At 40.9% G+C, this 14,791-nt stretch overlaps 1 protein-coding gene across 1 annotated transcript in view; it reads left to right on the top strand.

Annotated features, from left to right (window-relative positions):
• The window catches only part of plpp4 (phospholipid phosphatase 4), a 40,920-nt gene that overhangs the window by 22,215 nt on the left and 3,914 nt on the right, over positions 1–14,791 (top strand). The window contains exons 3-6 of the mRNA XM_042066653.1: positions 1,998–2,088; positions 4,439–4,502; positions 4,586–4,710; positions 12,354–12,524. Of these exons, the coding sequence (XP_041922587.1) occupies positions 1,998–2,088; positions 4,439–4,502; positions 4,586–4,710; positions 12,354–12,524 (451 nt within the window). The remainder of the gene's footprint in view (positions 1–1,997; positions 2,089–4,438; positions 4,503–4,585; positions 4,711–12,353; positions 12,525–14,791) is intronic.

Genomic DNA, 14,791 nt, shown 5'->3' with positions numbered 1-14,791 from the left:
GAAATGAATACTGCACTCGCTGATTATGCCACATCCAGAATTCTCCAAAGCCACTTCTGAACATGTCTCCTGGGGCCAGATGAAGGCAGTCAGCATAATGAATCGCATGCCTGCAAGGAAAGGAGAAACAGCTGCGTTTGGCCCAGAGCTTTTAGGTTACGCCATTCATTCACAACCTTACATGGGCCTTAATGGATGGATTGTGTAGTCTCTCACAATGAGCACAGAACACTCTCTCTGGCAGACACCAACTGAAAGTGGTATTCTTTATACACATCAAAGCCGGCATACCGAGCTCTGCGGCAGAATAGGAGGTTAAAAGTAATTAACACTTCTTTGGATGCCGGTGATTACCTGGGAGTCTAGAAAGCCCCAGCCCAGACGCTTTCCATCAAGTGAGTGCCACCAAGCCCAAAGTGCCACCAAGACTCCAACTCTAATAGAATGGACTCCGGTGTACAATAAATGGCTTGATTGTGGCAGCTCATTTTGGGCACAGTCGATACGCTTTTGCCTTAATTCAGTGGTCTTCGAGTGAAGGAAATTGCCTGTAATTTTCTGCTGTCTCTGATACAGGGATTTAGATTACCTTTGCAGCCTATAATTTCTCCAGTAAAGCATAGTTTGCCAAGTAGTCAACACTTTCAGTGGAGTGATTTAGCATAAATGTCAACAGCCTGGGCTGAAAGCACATGAACTTTTCTCCAAGACTTAAAGTTTGCATCTGATCATCAAAGTGACACCAAATCCCAAATTGGAAAGATCAACATTCTTATAGTAGGCTAATGTTAAAGTGTATGATTTACAAATTCACAGATTAAAGGATTACTGACTCACTGACAATGTCATGCCACAATTTCCTGTATCCATTTTCATGTTTAAATTAAATGAGGACCTTGTCTGATGAGTACATTCTTTTTGATGTTTCATCTTAACAATTAGCAGTACTTTGTCTTTCCTTTTGTCTTTCAATTTGCATTTCTCTGTGGTGGTATTTCTCAGCTTTGGTTAACATCATTCATGGACGATAATTGGGAGCTCTCCAGAGAGTGTGCCCTAAATCGTGAGCACTACAAAGTAGTCACGATGAGACCCATTGATTTTAATACCATCTCAAGCAGAGCTTTATAATACCATACCTACTGTATATAGCTCTGGAGAAAGTTAAGAGACCACTGCACACTTTTCTGATGTCATCCTACGGTTGCTGAGTGTCATTCGAATGAGCTGACGGTCATATTCAAAATTAAGAATTTTGAATATGACCGTCAACTCATTAAAATGTCAATTAGAAACCATGGGATGACATCAGAAAAATGTGCAGTGGTCTCTTAACTTTTTTCCAGAGCTGCACTATGTACTCCTGACTAAGTTTTTTCAACAAAGCCCCGTTGTGTATTCCACCCTATTACAGGAGATAATTTAAGGGATGTCCACCCTTGGCTACACCCCAGTACTAAAAGGACCACAAAACTTTGGCTCTGTTATTCCCATAGCAATAAATCCTGCAGTCATGGGCACAATTGCCTCAAGGGTGAGCAGGTGAGCGTCAGGGATGTCTCTGTGCCAGGCAGGGCCCTGACTGGTTGGGCCTAAATGATGGAGGAAAGTGCTGTCACATTTTCCCTAATGGATTTCAGGGCAATTCTGTAGCAGTCATAATGAGAAAGTCAAAGACACAAAATTCATCTCAATCTCACCTTGTTCCTGTCCAAAAATATATTCTGCTACTTCATTTTATTTAGGAGGTACAGAACAAATTGGAATTAGATTGATGCATATGTTTGGGTATTTGAGGTGTTGCATGAGGTGTAAATCAAATCGTTCTCTATAAGCCACAACTTGTTTTTCAGCTAAAAACAAAGCTGCTGCCTGGAGATGGATTTACCTCAATAACTCTAATTTATGATAATGATTATGGGCACACCAATGTGACAGTCAAATATTGACACCCAGCTCTATGGTTTGTAACTTAAACAGCATTTCTTTGTTTTCAGGCAATTTCATTCCTCACACCTTTGGCAGTCATTTTTGTGGTGAAGATTATTCAGAGGACAGACAGAACAGAGATCAAAGAGGCCTGTCTTGGTATGTCACCCTCATGCGTCTCCAACACTGTCTCACATTAGACACAGGAGAACTGGAGCGCTGCTGGTGCCCCTTGTGTCCCTGGTGCTCTTGGAAGGGTTACATGTTCATTGAGAAGAAAAAGGGGGAAATTCCATATCCAGCCACTCGGTAGGATTGTAAATACTAAAAAGCCTTTATTTTCTAAGGCTAAAGTTTAAGCATACACCATGCGTATTGGCTCACGGGCCTTCATCAGGGTGTGGACCTTCATCATACCCTGGCCGGTGAGCTGATACACGTTGGTGTATGCTTAAACTTCTCACATTGGTTGTACTGTTTTGTATTCTTCAGTCAGATTTGCTGAAGCAGCCTATTGTCGGCCTGTTCCTCATTCCTAAAGTCTCCATATTGTCTGTAATGCCATTTAACTATGCTGGAATAGATCTTCAAAGAGAGTGGGGGAAAGAGATGAAGAGTTGAAGGGTTGATTGATCAGTTGAGTAGTTGATTGATTGCTTGATTTGTTGGTGAGTGGTTGGTTGATTGATGAAAAATGAAGGGAGGGCACGCATATCCCTAAACACTTGTTGGTTGCAGAGCAAGTGTTTGAGAAAAAAGGAAAACTCGCACACCAGAAACAGCTCTTGTTTATACTTTTAGTGTGTGCAACATTTTAGTGTGAGCAAACTGCTCTTCTTCAGATTGCTTTCACTAATACAAAAATGTTGCTCAATCTTAAACACATATCAGTGGGCAGCCGTGGCCTACTGGTTAGCACTTCGGACCTGTAACTGGAGGGTTGCCGGTTCGAACCCCGACCAGTAGGCACGGCTGAAGTGCCCTTGAGCAAGGCACCTAACCCCTCACTGCTCCCCGAGCACCGCTGTTGATGCAGGCAGCTCACTGTGCCGGGATTAGTGTGTGCTTCACCTCACTGTGTGTACACTGTGTGCTGTGTGTGTTTCACTAATTCACGGATTGGGATAAATGCAGAGACCAAATTTCCCTCACGGGATCAAAAGAGTATATATACTTATACTTACTATCACATGACACGACAATGCATCTGATCTACATTAGTATATGTTAAAATTAAATATGTTAAAGTAACTGTTAAAATACAGCACTCACCGACGCACTTATTCTTACTGTACTCTAATGTTTTTTTAAACTGTCCTAAAATTGTGAGAATTGTTCTAAAACTTACTGTTTACCATGTTGTTAGTCGCTTTGGTTAAAAAAGCGTCAGCCAAATGTAATGTAATGTAATGTAATGTAATGTAATGTAATGTATATTTAAAGCATCTTACAAGACAAATATTTACAGTGGTAACACAACGTACAAGATGATCCAAAGTACATAGAAGTGGGAAGTATTGTTCTCTTACATACACATGCTATTTAGAAAACTAGTCATACATTTCACTAATGGAAGATGGAAACAGATAATCAAGTAGAGAACACACAGACTCACATTAATAAGTTAGAATTACTGCTGTGTCTTGAAGCTTGCCCTTTTGGCTGAGACAAACTCCAGTGAAGGTTCCTAATTTGACAAATTAGATGTGTATGTCTGACGTGTACACTGATTAGACTGTGATAGCCGACTGGCCCAAAATATCACCCTATAATAAGGCAATCAATATCTGCAAATCATTGTGTTGCTTGAAAAGGTGCGACTAAAACTTCAAAACGATGAGCACAACACGTAAATCTGGGACATGTAGCTTTACTGTGTTAGCGCTCAGAGCAGGAAATAAGAGCCATGACAACTGCTGTAGTACATCGCTGAAGCTGATATGTAACTTTGGCCTTGTGTGGGTGGGATAAAGAAAAGATGACAAGGAGAGAGAAAGAGAGAGAGAGAAAGAGAGAGAGAGAGAGAGAGAGAGAGAAAGGCCTCTAATGACTGCAGGGTGAGGCAGGTTGCAATTTGCTCTCCGCAGCCACCACAATGCCTCCTCTACTTGGTTCCTTGCAGTAGTACGGAGAGAAAACACATTGCAATTAATCTGCTATTTTTACCTCTGCTCATGAGCAAATTGAATTGATCAGATGGAACACGTCTCATTTCACCTTTCAGCAGTGCACAGAGCTTGTCCAAATTAACAAGCTGCTTAATAACTGCTTGCTGTTCCACTTTAACTCAGACGGGGTTTGCAGATAATTCTCCTCCACCTGGAGAATAGATGCTAAGTGAAGCGAGGGGAAGTTGATGAGCTCTCTCAAGATCCTGTTCATACATTTACCTGATACATCCAGGAGTCACTTAACTTGGTCACATTAAAAATTGATAGAGATACAGAGATTACTGTGAGACACTGCAAAATGTAATCAGATCAATAATGTTTTTATTTCAACTTTGCAGCAGTATCTCTTGCACTGGCTTTGAATGGAGTCTTCACTAACACAATCAAGCTGATCGTAGGCAGGTAATGTATAATATACATATTCAAGGGTTAGACTGCTCTCTTCGTGTTCAAAAACTATGAATGGTTTATGTCTGTTCATGCAGGCCCAGACCCGACTACTTCCACCGCTGTTTCCCTGACGGACAGGAGAATTCCAAGATGCTGTGCACTGGACAGCCGGACCTGGTGGCCGAGGGCCGCAAGAGCTTTCCCAGTAGCCATTCGTCATGTAAGTGACCGATAAGAGCCAGGGAGCAGGACTCAGGCCTTCCTTTGGAACAGCGCTACAAACGTAACTAAACCTCCAGCTCTGGAACTAAACTGAAGTCAGAGACAGAAGTTCCTGGAGGTCATTTCTTGTTCGTCTTGAGATACTTTCTGTACTATGACGTGAGTGGCACTGGAATCTTTTGTTTCTTAGAGAATAGAGAGTAAGGCAGGCTATTTATGCCAATGTCTGGCTTGCAGGAGAGAGATGTCTTGTCAAACTGTTCAAATAATCATCTGCAGGGCTCTCTGGACTACTTTTGGTCCAGATAGTTTCTTAATATAAATATCAAATATTTTAGCCGTGAGTCAGTTTTCATTGTGGCATGTGGGCGCTTGTGAGCTTGTGCTTGTGATAACAGAAGTCTAAATTAGGAAAGGGATAAATATATTCATACAACATAGAGACTGTCATGAAAGAAAGATGACTATCTTTACACATCTGAAATGTTGGAATATTAAAAGGCAAATATATATTTGCACATCAAAGAATCTAAATTAAGAGCAAGATCTAGATTAAGGCAGGCATGCTCTAAATGTAGAAATCTTGCTCCAAGCTTATAGTGTAATTTAATAGTGTGAAATCATAACAACAGAGTACATATGACATATAGTATGTGTTTGGGTTGTACATTAATTCCTATTTTATTTTCAAAGTGAACTCCCATTGGTTTCCTAGTAATTGCTGAAATGCTGAAAAACAGACAAATTGTTAAACAGCATAGACAGTGACAAATGTCCATGAAAATTGGGATTTTGTTAGATAACAGGTCTTGCCAAAACTATTCAAATTTAATTTGTCAATTTAAATGCATTTTGATAGATTTGTTGTTTTTCAGAGATTTTCAACAGAATGGATTGTGACAATAGGGGCATGCCAGGCTGAGTTAGTCTGGTTTAAGATTCATTTGCAAAGACATTTGAGGATCTCTATGAGAAGACACCCCCCCCCCCCCCTTCTCTCTTTCGCTGTCTTGATGAGACCTCCTGGGATTGATTGGAAATAGTGCTATTAAGAGGACTACACTTCATAGCCTTATGGTGCTTGTTCGTGTGGTGAGATTTCATTGCAGAACCCTTAAGACTTCTGTTGCTCCCAGCAATCACCTGGGGGCAACTTGGTGCAATTGTAGGAAAGAAACAGTTGACCTGACTCTGACTAGTTAAATAGGGACTCTTTGGGTGTCCAGCAAAGTAGTTTTTGTTTTATCCACTCAATTGTATGTTTTATATTTTTACATTTTTCAGTGAGGATAGACCAGACCATTAAATTTGTCCTTGAACTTATGAGCTGCCCACTAGAATGAAATGAATCTGAGATTGTGTCAGTATTTCTCTTATACTCATTGATAGTGCATGTTAATGTCTTAGTTGATATCAGAGAGTTAATTTTTCTATATTTCTATAAGTCAACATACTGTATGCAGTTATTATTATTATCATTATTAACTAAATGATATTTTGGTTACTGATGAACAATGAATAATTTGTTTGGAATGAAAAGCAAGTCGGGCATTTGAACTGCTGGTATATCAAACTCTTTTGGTCATTTTACTAGTTCAGAGGCAGCAGCATTGCACCACATGTCATGGGGGTTCTGGCTTGTCTGCATCCTTAATGAAACCTGGGATGGAAAGATATCAAATCAACAAGTGCTATGCCCCTTGGTGGAAAGTTTAATCATGAAGCAATACCTGAGACATCTGCTTGAAAGGTGTGACAGCATTCCCTAAAGTTAAATTGAGGTTATTTCATGGTTGGTTGCCATATTGCCAAGGAGTTTATGTGTTGAAGTTTAAGAAATAACATATTTTGAAATGTGCATATTTTAGAGATAAACCTGAGGGCTAATAGTTTGAGCATGAGCAGTTTCTGTTGATCGTTTGGTTTTGTATTGGTGGATTGTTTCTGGATTGTATCTGGGTGAACTTAGCATTATGGCTATAGACCCTTTCAACAATAAAAACAAAACCAATGCTTAAACGTTCTATTAAGGTTTTGCACCTACGTCATCATGTCATGTGACCGTTTGTTTACAACTAGAGTGGTAGGCAAGAATGGTAGGCAAGGCACTGCAGAGTGGTAGGCAAGCCTACAACATAAGCCTATTCTGTTTTCATTTATTAGCATTTGTTGTGATTATATAATCAAATGACACTCATGATAACGTGAAATAGAAGGACAGGAGATAGGTGATTGATGTCTACAAGCACGAATTTCACGAGACAAATTAGAACAAACTGTAAAAAAAATCTTGCCATGTTTAAAATGCTGCACTTTTTCCCTTCATAGCCTATCTCTGGCAATTCATTTTTGGATGACTGTAGATAGTTGTATTTTAGCCTACGTCTTCGTAGACAGTAGGATACACCATTAGGCCATCTTGAGAATAAAAGACTTCACAGCTGCTAACGATCATCCTCCACAACCACGAGGATAGGTAGGCTAAACGGTCGTTCGTAGCCTTTTTGCTTCTTATTGTAAAACCAACTGTTAGGGCATACACAAGTGGTCGGCATCCCGGTCAATATTTGATATTAAAATTTCAATTTTGAAGCTATTTGTAACTATGTGTAGCCTATGCAACCCGACTGTTGTAGGCTTGCCTACCACTCTTGCCTACCACTCTAGTTGTAAACAAACGGTCACATGACATTATGACGTAGGTGCAAAACCTTAATACAAATGATCTTCCCACCACTGCTCTGTAGGTGACAGATGGTGAGAAGTTTGACTGTGTGGCTGAGAGTGTGAATAAATTATCTTATGAGGGGAGACCGATACTGCAAGTGTCATTTGCATAAATTTAGTGAATCGTTTTTAGATGGCACACTCTCTTAATGAGGTCAGTAAATCAACGAAAATACTTGGAAAGTATTGCGACTACACTTCAGACATGAGAATCTCTTGAAGTCAAAATATGTCTCTCTCTTTTACTGCATGGTTGTGTCTTCGAGTGAACAACTAGTGCCTTTGAAACACCCTTGAGGAAATAGTTCAGATGGGGGAACCTGTCAGCCGGACTTGCTTTGACTGGCATATTTTTCTTTGGGCTTTAGAGGGAAACAAATGGAGGTAAATGTAACCTGACTGGCCTGCCGTCTCGAGTGGACGGAGGAGTTTCTCCTTGGCCGCTGAGCCCAGTGGGGGGAGAACCCTGGGTCTCAGGTGTGCCTGAGCGCAGCCAGATTGCCTTGATATGTTCCCATCTCCATCCTCTCACTGTGAGATGGTTATGAATAAATGAAATCACCTTTGGGGTTTAACTGCTCAGTTCTCTATCAGTGTCATCAACAACTTCTGAGAGGAAGAGATTTTTTCCGCCCCAAAAACTGAACTTGTTAAATCTGTCAAAACCTTAAATAGGCTAGGGGATTTTTTTAAAACGTCCTACAATCCATGTGCAAGTAGTCTAGTTGATGCTAGCCCACAGAATCTCTCTGGGTTTTATCATTAGGGGTTTTCAAGTTTTCAATTTTGCATTACATGTCTTTGCGTCACACTTGCTGGTGTATTTGAAGCATGGCACAGCTGAGATTGTTGCTCCCTGGTTGCAGCCGCTGTGTGGCTGAGCCTCAGAAGACTGCCGCGTTTCACAGAGCAAACACCAGCATGGCTCCACTGTGCCGTTTGATATGCAGAGAGAGAGAGAGTACACTTCCAGGCAAAGTTCCCGTCCCCTGGCGACAAAAGTAGGGAGGGTTATGGAAAATACATAACTACTCGCTAATTCTGGGACTCCACAGGAACTACAGATGGGTCAGGGCAGGGCTGTTCTTTCAGAGATTTGCAACTCTGATCTTCAAAAGCACCAATTGTCCAAGAGAGTAGAAGTCCACTGTGTACAGTATATGTGTGATGGCGTGCGTTTGAGCTTTCTGTGGGAGCGGCCCTGTGGGACTGGGATTCATTAGAGCACCAGAGCATGCTGGGATGAATTTGACAATATAAAGGAGAAGTGAATACGCATCAGTGTGGGATTTTAATGTCTTAGGAATTGTAAATGTTATTGCGTCATTCAGAATTGTGTGACATTGACAGATATCACCCGACAGTGCTAGACATGTCTGGTAGGAGATTTCTTTATTGAGAAGTCAGTGGTGACAAGTACAGAAAGAATAGAATAGTACTCTTCAGTGCTCCCGTTGTGTCACTCCTTGGAGCGAGGAAGACCTCTTGCTCTTGGAGTCATCATAAACACACATCGCGGTATTCTGATATTTATGTGTGAGGAATAAATTCATAGTGGCACAACTGAAATGCCTAAAGATAAAAGCTGACTTTGTTCAAAGAAGCACATAAGCTAATCAACCATAATCTAAAAGTTAGATATTTTCAGCATTTATTAGGTGCTTCTCTTCCTTTCTTTAAAAGTAATGTCTTTTGGATTTACTGTTCCATTTTGCATATTCTTATTCATGGGGATAAAATAAACCACTAAAATTGTCAAATTAAAACATGTCTTAAATATAATTTCCCTTTGTCCTGATATTTATAATCCTAGAAGATATAACTCCAACCTCATAGTCCAGTACTTACTTGCTTATATTGCTTATTATGCAATTTCCAAAAATAGTTATCAGTTCATATCAATAAGTATCAAAGGAGCATATGCCATTCTAATCATACACTTGTCAACATCTGCAAATTGTTCTTTATAGCTGTCCATTCTCTGTATGTGTGCTCAAAATGTACAGTCTTACACTGAGTCTTAAACATTCCAACCAAATCAACATGTTGCTTTCATGGAACATGGAAGGGGAAAGGCTGTAATTCCATTTATTGCTCAAATATCAACCTTTTTGCCTGAATCACAGACTAGCCTTTCAAATCAAACACTTTGCTATTGTTTTTCAAAAGTATTGTAATGTTGATGGAGCATTTTCTGTCTTGGTTTAGACTTAAGTGACTTGAGAATCTGATGTTAAAAGACTGGAAGTGTTTGGCTGCATTAACTTGTCATGTATATAAATTACTTTTATGTCCAAAGTGAGTTCTGCAATGGTGTATAATCAGATGATAAAAGGGCTTCAAGATGGAGGCAACATTGTGTTAACCAGGATGATTTCCATATGGTAACATACAACTTAATCATCTGAAGTGCCCTTCTTCATATGTGTGAAATGGTCTCTAATGCATCTAAATAGAGGCAGAAGGATAAATACACGAGGGGTTATTCTGCAGTTTTTGGATTTGCACATTTGTCACATAGTCTTCTTTATGAGAAATGACTCATGTAGAAGTCACACAGAGGTTATAGAAGACATTGACATAAAAAGGTACAACTCTACTGGTTGCCACTTTCTTAGCCTGCTTTTTACGAAAAAATTGTGCGTTAGCAACCTCCCTGCGTTTAAATCTGTTGCCAATGGTGCTATTGGCAGACATTTGGCCAGCCCTTGGCACATTAAGCATTCTTGGCTGGACATCATTGGCAGAGCAGAGGAATTCCACTGTGGCTGACACTCTTCTCCCTCAACACAGACCGAAAACAAGCCAGCGTGAGGCTCATTACAGACATCACCACACAACAGTTGAACATGACACAGTTCCATTTGGTCTTTGTGAACTCAATAGCACTGTACTGTACATCCTCTTAAGCATAACCAATTACAGATGAGTTAGACAAAACAAAGTCAGTGCTTACAGGTTTGTATTGTCTCACAGAGCCGCACGTGCAGAGTACAGTGAAACAGCACACCTGGGCACACCTAAACATGTTGCTATTGATAAAAGACAGTGGTAATAGCTGTGTCAAGATATGGGGTTTCCTTTAAAGGATACTGATACCTTGAGAGGTACACCACCCTTTTGTGCTCTCTTCTGCAGTATTGGCACTGAAACGTTGGGCTCTGGATGTCTTACATGTACAGTAGGTTTCCCCCCTAGCTCACTGAGATGCAGACCAAAATTCATGTAGATCAGAAACCCTCAACCTGTGGACTCCGCAGTGCATTATTAACTTCACTATACTGGCACTCAGAAAAGCTCTCTTTCGTGGAATGATTGCCAATATCCGGTGCTCTGATAATCTCTGTCTTCCAAAGCTCAAAGGGGCATTATGTATTCTGTAAAAGAGCCCATAAACTCTTTGCCTACAGTAGCAGAGACGAGATCTGTGATTCCCTTGTGATTCCCTTGTGATTCCCTTGTGATTCCCCTGTGGTTCCCCTGTGATTCCCCTGTGATTCCCATGTGATTCCCTTGTGATTCCCCTTGTGATTCCCCTTGTGATTCCCCTGTGATTCCCATGTGATTCCCCTCTTCTATTAGCTCAATGGTTAATCTGCCCCTGGTCAGCATTTGCTCCTGATGCACTGTCAACTTGGGACCCCTTTTTGTCTAGGTACCTGGAATTTCATCAGTGAATTGAATTACAATACATCCCCCCCCCCCGCCCCCATACAATACACACACATAAATATGCATATACACACACACACACACACACACACACACACACACACACACACACACACACACACACACACACACACACACACAAACACTTGTCCTGCTTTTGTCCTTGGGCAGAGCTCTCATGAACCCTTTCACTCCCATATATATGATTGCTTATATTTTGTCCTTGACGTATTAGTAAGTTACAGTGCTCTGAATAACTGGTAACTCGGCAGTGAGAGGGCCTTTCCATTATGATCCTCTTAGTGCATGGTCAGTGCTGTTGTATCTTGTACAAATCTAATGTATGGCAGTAAGCGATTTATTTTTAATGGGCAATTCTGGTAAATGATGTGAGGACAACCTTCTCATGTGAGGCAGCTCCATGTACTGCATAATGCCAGAGTTTGATGAAAATAGGGCTATATAAAAGAATAAAGAAAGTCCACACACTGTCATTTTTATCTGATGTAGTGTTTCAATTACAGACTATTACAGACATGCTACAATTGTATAAATGAGGTCTATCTCAAATTGCCATGCAGGGGTTGGGTATTTATGTGATGAAGCCTATTTGTTGACAAATGTCCAATTACTTTCCATTGTTTAATCAATTTAAGCGGAAAAACATCATTATGTCAGGTTCCCAATTAAAAGTACCCAATTAAATTGCAGTGTTATTACAGTTTGGGCGTGATTGACTGTGAACTAGAAGTCTTATCTTGGATTAGGGTTTCACCATCAAGTTGCCAGGGCAACAGGTTATGTGCCGGTAGGAGGCAGTTTCAACCTCTGGATATCTGCGCTCTCATCTGTGCAGACGGCTTATGGCTCGTTCAGGAGAGCGCAGGGTGATTTTATGCAGTGCTATGAAGCAGAAGCTAAGTCCTGCCTCACCCATTCCCTTTATTCCCCCTGTATGTCTGCTTTAGTGTAATGCTCTGAAACAGTTATTCATGTTGTAGAGCACCTGCTTAGAAATATTTACACACTATTTGCTCTTCTCCTATAAAGAAACATTTTGTGAATTAATATGCGCCACTTGTGCATATTTTTTTTCCTTGCTTGTGCAAACTGCGAAAATGGCACAATTTTTACCACTATTTCAATACATTGAAAATCAGAAATGTATTGTCCACCCTTGATGCCCTTGCTTTAGGTCGTTCTGTCTCGTCTCTGCATGTGTGTGTGTTTGTGTGTGTCCAGTTGCGTTCTCTGGCCTGGGCTTCACCTCCTTCTACCTGGCGGGAAAGCTGCAGTGCTTCACGGATGTGGGTCGCGGGCGCAGCTGGCGTCTCTGTGCCATGGTGCTGCCCCTCTACAGTGCCATGATGATCGCACTGTCACGCACCTGCGACTACAAACACCACTGGCAAGGTAAATGCCCCACACAGCTGCACACATTTCATGCAGACTGTTTGCCTTACACTTAACAGAATATGTGCTGTTTTTTTCTCTAGATAGCTACCATATGCCTGAACTCATAGTCATGTCTTTCATTGGTGATGATGCAATTGGGTTGAGGTGTTAAGATGCTGTCACAAGGATAAGGCACATTTTATCTATGTCTAAAATTACGGTAAAATCTCGTCAAATGTCTCTGTGTCCTCAGTGAACTAATTTTTTGCTGGGCAATTCCATGGAGAATTACTTTTTTTTGTAGCATCCATAACGCCAATAAAATGTGATGGTAGGGTATGTGAATAATTACATGAAATTTGAGCATTTGCTATTTTTGTCTGAAGAATGTACATGGGAAAAATGCACAAAAATGAATGTTATCATTCACATCATACAAATGCCAAGGCATTTCACTGGCGTTTTGGATGTGACAAAAAGTCCATTTTCCGTGGAATTGCCCTGCTCATTGTTATCTGTTCTAACCCACCACAGAACACTGAAAGCTTTTCATAACGGAACCTGTTCTCCCTCCACAGCCTCCTTGGAAATCATTAGTTCATTGGTAAATATTTATACCTGTAGCACTCTTCTAATAGAGGAGGAGGAGGAGGAGAAAGAGACCACTCAGGGGCATCAGTCAGGTGTAAAATTAGTGCATGTCAGAGACATGTGCCCAGGATATCAATGGGCAGCAGTCAGCCAGAGCTGAGCTCTCACAGACAGCTGTCTGCACAATGCTGTTTGGCTGCCAATTATCACATTCATCAACAGGGTTAGATGGGACTGATCTGTGTATGATGTGAATGTTTGTTTTCATCCAGAAAAACATAGACAAATGCCAGATAAACAAATGTTCTCTGAATGGGGCTGAAGAGCAAAAGAATTATTAGTAGAACTTATTGTGGGCTGCTCTTACCCTAAGTGGCAGGCAAAAGATGCAGCTTATCATCAGGCTATACAGGCAAGTGATCTCTCTGTCCGTATGGCAGAGGTGAAGTGATTACCTCACAGCCGGGGATGCCTGGTGGCATTGAGTTGTTTTATGTGGCCCATTGCTAAGCTCCCAAACAAAGAGTACAAAATTGTGTGTGCATGTGAAAATATTGCATCAGTTGGTGAAAGTTTTGTGGGAAAACTGTGAAAATGACAACAATTATAAACGTAACCGGGAAAGGCCGTATTTAAATGTGGTCTTTGCCTGTTTTATTGGTCTCCGTCTAATCTGATACTGACTGCAAGTGATAAATGAAATTCTATCAGATGGAATTAAGGTGCTTAGTGGATGAGTCAAACATACAGCTACAGAGAAGATCTCTGAATATTATGACTGAATTGTGTGATGGGTGCAGTCTTGGCTGTAGCTACATAAATAGAGGCGGGCGGCCTCCATTAGCCTGCTCAGCGAACCATGGTTAATAGAATAAGAACAGACCTTCAGTTCACTGGCCTGCCCCAACTTCTACCTGTCGATGCACTAGCAATCAGTGTCTTTCGTCTCTGGATGCCAGTGTCAGAGCTGTGGATGGAGATTTTCTCTTGGAGGAAGACTGAATCTTGCTGTAGATGCGGCTGTCATCATCAGCATTGCTCTGTTAATCTGTAAAGAAAATACAAAGTCCCGTCTATCAATCTAAAGATAAATGGATTTTGTATGAACAGGCATGTCCGTGGCATTGTTGTAATGGGCTACACAATGTCTGGATAGATGATAATAATAAATGGCAAGTATGCCATATACCACAGCATGAGATGGAGTGGCCAATCCACCTTGAAACAATAGTTCAATAGTTCATTTATATTTCAGAATGAGAATGTATATGTAAGGGATAATGTATAGAACGCCGGTCATTATATGGCTACTTGCCAAAACGAAATAATAAACTCCCCACGATATGACTTTAGCCTACATAACCTAGCCTATTTGTTACCGTTCATCATGGCATTTGCTGAGAAACAAATAGTTCGCAACAACACACGCTGCTGAACTTGAATCAAACATTCTTTAGAACACAGCTGATCAACCGTCTGCTTTCACGTTTGAATGAAGTTCCAGTCCTTGCGTAGTGATATGAAAGACATAAATCAGAAGCACAAAACCCGTTGCCATTGACAGCGGTGATTAAATGCTTTGCCGGTGATTTATGTAGATTTAACATAGGCCCGAACGTTGGGAAGGCCCATTCATGTGAATGGAACTTTCTGCAGCACTCTGAAGAGCTGTGTAATAAGCAATTATAAAACAT

This window comes from Alosa sapidissima, chromosome 16 (genome assembly GCF_018492685.1).
Source record: "Alosa sapidissima isolate fAloSap1 chromosome 16, fAloSap1.pri, whole genome shotgun sequence".
NCBI classification, from domain to species: Eukaryota; Metazoa; Chordata; class Actinopteri; order Clupeiformes; family Clupeidae; genus Alosa; species Alosa sapidissima.
This window is presented reverse-complemented; position numbering and strand designations above follow the sequence as displayed.